We start from the raw sequence: 6227 nt of genomic DNA, 5'->3' as shown, positions 1-6227 counted from the left end.
CACTGGGTTACTCTAATCCAGTACCTCAGGGCTCATTCTAGCCTCCTCCCTTGCTTTTCTGTAACTTCTCTCCCCCACTTTCCATTTACTTGTTTAACTCCAGTATACTTGTAAAGCAGTTGCAGAATTGTTAATCACCACCCTTGGGGAAATAACTTTACCAACTATAATACAGTGTTTATATACAGCATCTTTTGATTTTTTTTTATCCGTAGCCTTACAGTTGCCGGTGAAAACATGTTTTCCAACATTTAGCCCAGCTCATTCTTTCCCACCATCTATTTTTTTAATAGATAGAAGTCATGGAAGCTATCAGCTGATTCCAAGAAGGAGATTGTACAGAAGCCATCCTTTGAACTTAAGCACTATAGAGAGACGAGTGAGCCATGCAAATTCCTGACCAAAAACCAGGAAAAAATTAAATAGGCTATTTTTTATTTTACTTTCATAGTGATACTGCCTCTGAAACCCAAGGAGGGGTCGCTATAAGTCAGATCCGACTCCATGACAGTGAGTTTGGTTTTTGGTTATTTTTTCTTTTACTTTTTGATGTCCCTTAGACCTCACTGTGAAAAATAACAGCCCTTCCCAAGCTAAATACCAGTTCTGATGCTTGCTAAGATAAAACCATGATTTCTTAGTCTTCACTGCTCATGCTTACAGCAGTATCGCCATCTTCAAACGCTGCATTCATTGGCTTCCATTGTTGGGTAGCGGTGAGGGGACAGGAAAGACAGGGGTAACGCCACACTTGGTACTTGGCATCATTGCTCATCACACCGCTGCTTCCAGCATGTGGCTGAAATCCTGAATCTATAGAAGATACGATGATCTAACATTTTATTTCCGCAAACTGGCTTTCAAGACGCTTCCTCAACTTTGCCTCAACAGTCGCCCCAGAACCAGCGAGGTAAATCTGGGCAGGCAACCCCGTAAGGTCAAAGAGCCTGCGCACTTAGCAACCCCTCGGGTTCAGGGTCCGTGGCGCACACGTGCTCAGGCGGCGGCCTCGCGCATACGTGGTGGCGCAGGCGCAGTGGAGGGGCGCACGCAGCTTATCGCTGCTCCGAGGGGTTAGCAGAGGCGGAAACATGAAGCCGTTGAGCTGGCAGGTGGCGGCCGCGGTTGCTGTGGGGCTCGCGCTGGCCCTGGAAACGCTGCCACAGGTGCTGCGCTGGTTGTGGGGCGGGCGGCGGCGGCCACGGCGAGAGGTGCTGTTCTTCCCGTCGCAGGTGACCTGCACCGAAGCATTGTTGCAGCAGGCCCCGCGCGCGGAGCCGTCCGCGTCCACCACATCGTCTGCGGGCTGCCTCTGCAGCTTGCCTCACGGCGAGAGCGCGCTGAGCCGCTTGCTGCGCGCCCTACTGGCAGCCCGCGTCAGTCTCGAGCTCTGTCTCTTTGCCTTCTCCAGCCCACAGCTGGGCCGCGCGGTGCAGTTGCTTCATCAGCGTGGTGTTCGCGTGCGGGTCGTCACCGACTGTGACTACATGGCGCTTAATGGCTCGCAGATTGGCCTGCTGCGCAAGGCAGGTAGGCCGGAGGCTAGGCGCGGAAGGTTGAGACCATACAGGCACATCCTCTAGGCCTTGCCAGGTCACCTGATAACATGAAGCCATCCAGAGTGATGTAGCTCCGTGGACGGCAGTGTGTCAGGGCCCGCAGTCCTAACACGGGTTGAGAATCCTGACAGAGGGGTTACTGTCCTGTATCTGAGTGTGACCCAAAAAAATGAGCAGGCTGTATGTCCCCATCTCCTGGCGGGGAGAGTGCTGGGATCTCGCTGGAGCAGGTAGCGGGCCTACCTGCGCAGCGATCAGACTCTGAGATTCCCACCCATCCAGATGACTGGCATGGCCTGGGGACATTTGGGGACTGTGTGTAACTGGGTGTGTTGGGTAGGGAGCCTGGTGTGATGATTACCTTCTGAAACAGCGGTGGCTTAACCTGATGGAGTTCAGAAAGTGGCAGAGTGCAAAAGCAAATCTGTGAGCCTGACCACCAGCAAGTTGTCCTGAGAGCTAGAGAGGCTTTCAGTGACTATGACCTTGTCAGCAGGTAAGCTAGATGGTAAAGATTCCCTGTCATCTCCATGACTGAAGAGGATGAGAAGGAAAATAATATACTAAAGACTGGAGCTAAATGTCCAGTTGATTAGCAGTTCTTTTAAATGATTTCTTCAGCTACAAGATGGAGATTACAGAAGCCCCAGGCCTGCTTGCCTCTCTCTCTCAGGTGGGGGACAGAATGAAACAGGAAATGTGAATAATTTTGAAGATGATCTAAATCCAGTCTTTTTTTTTTTACTTGTGAATTCTTTGTTTTATAATCTCGAATGCCAGTGTGTGAGCTGGCATTTGTCACGGTGCATTTTGTAGCCTCTTGCCTTTTTTTTTTTTTTAATTGTGATTTGGGTGAAAATTTACAGAGCAAATTTACTTGCCATACAGCAGCTCACATACACTTGGTCTCATGTCATTGACTACAGTTTCCCAGAATGCACCAGCTCACCTCCCACTTCCTCCCCATAGTTACCTCTTCCCTATGTCCTTCCCTCCATGTACTCCTGCCTCCTGAACTGTCTCCTTGTGCATACACAGCCCCTCTTTCTCCCATGATTGTTCTCTCCAAGGAGTGTATTTACCTCAGGTAAATGTTCAACTCGTATGCCTGTCTTTTGTTTGGCTGGAAGCCACAGGTGTGGTTTCAATTCCAAATTTGAAGGGCAGCTAGGAGTCATAGTCTCAGTGGTTCCACCAGGCTCTATCAGACCAGCAAACCTGGTCCCTCCCCCCACTATTTTTTTGCAAGATTTTGCGTTTTGTTTCACATCGTTCTCCCACTCTATCCAGGATCTCCTACATAGATCCCCCTCTGAGCGGTTGACAGTGGTAGCCAGGCACCATCTAGTTCTTCTGGTCTCATAGTCACAGGCTGCAGATCACATGGTGTACCAGTTGCTTGACTTCCTTGCTTTTTGTCAGCACTGCATACCTCTCACATCAGGTCCCAAGAAAGTCCTTCTTGCCCAGGCATACATTACCCTGGTGGTTCTGGTGGCCACAGGGACTGAAAAGCATCCTAAACCCTTGAGAACTGCCTGGTTGAACATAAGCCCCACTGCCACTCTTACTTATGTCTGTGCCACCACAGATCCTTACCAACCCAGGAAGTGGAACAGCCTTCTTGGAATCAGGCTTGGTTGTCCATCTCACTCAGGAATCTGAAGGGGAGGGCACTTTTAGTCTTGCTGAGCACGCTGTGTAGCTGACACTGCTGGCACAAACATGGTTCAGATATCAAGGACTGCTTACACAGACTCACTGTCTTGGTAAGAATTGTCCTAAATCTGTTGGTCATTTTAATGGAGGACTGTGGATAGGTGTATTTTAGCTGTTTGCTTTTAGAGAGTCAGAATCTCAGGATTGGAAAGAATCCTAAAGGGCTTCTAAGGTTGGCTTTCCCTTTGTGGTGTCCTAGACACATGTGCGTGAACTTGAGCCAGTAATACTTGTGTACCAGGAGTAGTTCTTGGAGCTGGAGATCCAGAGTGAGCAAGACAGTTTTATGGGATCTGATAGAACCAGGAATGTCTCATTCAGGGTGATAAGAGGGGTCACAGAGACAATAAAATGGGTGGGATGGTGATGTGAAGGAGGGGATGTGAGCAGATACCTGAGTGCAAGGAGCTGCGAAGATACTGATGGAAGAGGCCTAGTGGGTGCAAAGCCCAAGTCAGGACTAACTGTGAGGAACAGCAAGAAGCCCACAATGGCCAGAGGTGGAAGAAGCAGAAGGAGCTAAGGTTGGGAAGCAGAGGCCTGCAGGGCTGGTTTACACAGGTGGTGGGCTGCACAGGGGATCCTTTCTCACAGAGCTCTCAGTGCTGTGGAGGGTCAGGAGTCAGGGAAGGGGGTGAGGGGCTACGATGGAAGTGAAGAGACTGTGGAAGAGCCCTGTGTTGGGGTGTGGCATTGGAGGTGGAAGAAGTGGTCAGATCTAAGACATGGTTTGAAGGTAGAGGTAACAAGATTTGCTAGTGGATTGGTTATAGGGTGTGAGGAGAAGAGGTGCCAGGTTTACCTGTGATAAGGAGGTCACTACTTTGCAAGGTAGGTTTGTTAGATAAAATACATGTAGCCCAGTTAAATGAATTTTAGACAAAGAATTTTTTAGTGTAAGTCTATGTCCTAAATATTGCATGAGACACACTTAGACACTAAAAAATTGTTTATCTGAAGTTCATATTTAGTTGGGGCATCCTGTACTTTTATTTGCTAAATCTAGTAACCCTGTTATAAAGGACTCTACTTTAAACTGTCCTTTTCAATCACATTTCTGAGTGTTTTGCTTCTGAGCAGATGATTACGGAGCCTGGAATTATTCTAGGTGCTAGAAGCACTGTGAGCAACATAGCCCAGGTCCCTGCCCTAGAGGAGATTTTGAAATAGTGGGAAAGGGACAAATCATCAAACAAAAGATGATTATATGGTAAAGGAAACTGAGTGATTTGAAAGAGAATAATCCATTTTGTGTCAGTTTAATACATCTGTTGACTTCAGATGAAGCTTGGTTCACTGCCTCTCACTGGCCTCATCAGGGCTGGCTCACCCTGCTTGCCCTCTGCCCAGATGTGTCCTGGAGTGGCAAGTGGGGCATTAGCTGAAGGCCTTTGTAGTGTGAGGACATGAGGCTGACAAGAGCCCCCTTAGTCCTCTGAAAAAGAGCATAATGGCAAGGAAGCCCTCGTGTGTTTTGCTGGGACAGGAGGAAGTTGGCATCTGGGACTCAAGACCTCTGGATGGAAGGGGTTGACTGATGTGGACTCTAGAGATGTGGGTAGGGGTGAGCTATTTCCCAGAGGAAATTGGACAGTGTCAAGAAGGGTATAATCTGCTGTGGGGCTAATGAACAGATGTCTACTGGGGTCTCCTGTCTGTCCTCCCCTGTAGGGTTGTTCCTACAAAAAGACATCTGGGTGTGCTTGCCTTTCACACAGCGAAGGCCACTGCCCATGCCTCTGCCCAGGCTGAAACCCTCTTCACTCTTCCCTCACTCTCAGCAGTCCCCTTTGTGACATGACTTCCAGGACTAGGCACCTGCTGAGTCCCTCACTCATCCACTACTTCCCTGTACTAGCATGACTATCTTCCCTTTTCCTGCCAAATTGGAGACAATTGGCAAAATTTGTAGCTACTAGAAACTAGAGGGCAGGGGAAGGAGTGCAGGTATTTGGCTGAGTCATCTCTGTGCAGGCAGCAGTGACAGATTCATGTGCTGTTTTTGCAGGTATTCAGGTTCGGCATGATCAAGATCTGGGCTACATGCACCACAAGTTCGCAATCGTGGATAAGAAGGTGCTGATCACTGGTTCACTCAACTGGACCACACAAGCCATCCAGAACAATAGAGAAAATGTTCTGATTATGGAGGATGAAGAGTATGTGAGGCTTTTTCTGGAAGAATTTGAGCGTATTTGGGAAGAGTTTAACCCTACAAAGTATACCTTTTTCCCACAAGAAAAGAAAAGTCAATGAAGCTATACTTTAAACTCCACCTGCAGAGTGAGTGGGAGCAAGTTGTTTCAATGCTGGGTACTTCTGGTGCCTGCAGAGAGGGAGCTGACCCAGCCTCCCCTCTGGAGTCAGAAGTGCCTGAATGCGGGGACAGCTCCAGCATGAGCTCTGCCCTTAGGTATGGGAGAAAGTTCTCATCAGAAAAAAAGTCATTTACACTAAATCCTTGTTCCTTCAAGTCCCAAATTTAATTAAAGAGTGTTTGGGGTTTAAAAGGAAAGGGGAGATTGCTGTTATATCAGGTAATTTGTTTTGGTGGCTTTATGAGTGAGACAGGAGAAAAATGTTACTGTACTGGCCTGTAAGACATTTGATGGAGCCTTTTTGCTTTATTCTGTGTTTGTTTTTTTCCACCCCGAGTAAACAGAGCAACAGCTGTTTATTAAGTGTGCTCTCAGGAATCTTGCATGGTATCTTGGTTTAGGATTGGAGGGTTTCTCTTTCTGTTGCTGCTTGAACGAACACTGTAGGGTTGAAAATGTAGGATTCCTTTTTTTTTTTTTTATTCTAGAACATTTTCTACTTTGGCTGATACTCATTCAGTTTAGTCATTTTGATATTTCTCTGAAAGTGTTTCCCTCCTCTCCCTTTAGACTAGCTTCTTTCCCATCCAGCAGTGCCATACTTTTTAACAGCAAGAACGTTCTTGGGACT

At 47.8% G+C, this 6227-nt stretch overlaps 1 protein-coding gene across 1 annotated transcript; it reads left to right on the top strand.

The window, feature by feature from the left end:
* The first annotated feature begins 1091 nt into the window (after positions 1 to 1091).
* On the top strand, positions 1092 to 5534 carry PLD6 (phospholipase D family member 6). Its single transcript, XM_007941441.1, has 2 exons — positions 1092 to 1530; positions 5287 to 5534. Exons 1-2 carry the CDS (start codon positions 1092 to 1094, stop codon positions 5532 to 5534), a joined length of 687 nt encoding a protein of 228 aa, XP_007939632.1.
* Positions 5535 to 6227: the final 693 nt, after the last annotated feature.

This window comes from Orycteropus afer, unplaced genomic scaffold, assembly GCF_000298275.1.
Source record: "Orycteropus afer afer isolate SDZICR_OR568_19922 unplaced genomic scaffold, OryAfe1.0 scaffold00080, whole genome shotgun sequence".
In the NCBI taxonomy this organism is placed as follows: Eukaryota; Metazoa; Chordata; class Mammalia; order Tubulidentata; family Orycteropodidae; genus Orycteropus; species Orycteropus afer.
This window is presented reverse-complemented; position numbering and strand designations above follow the sequence as displayed.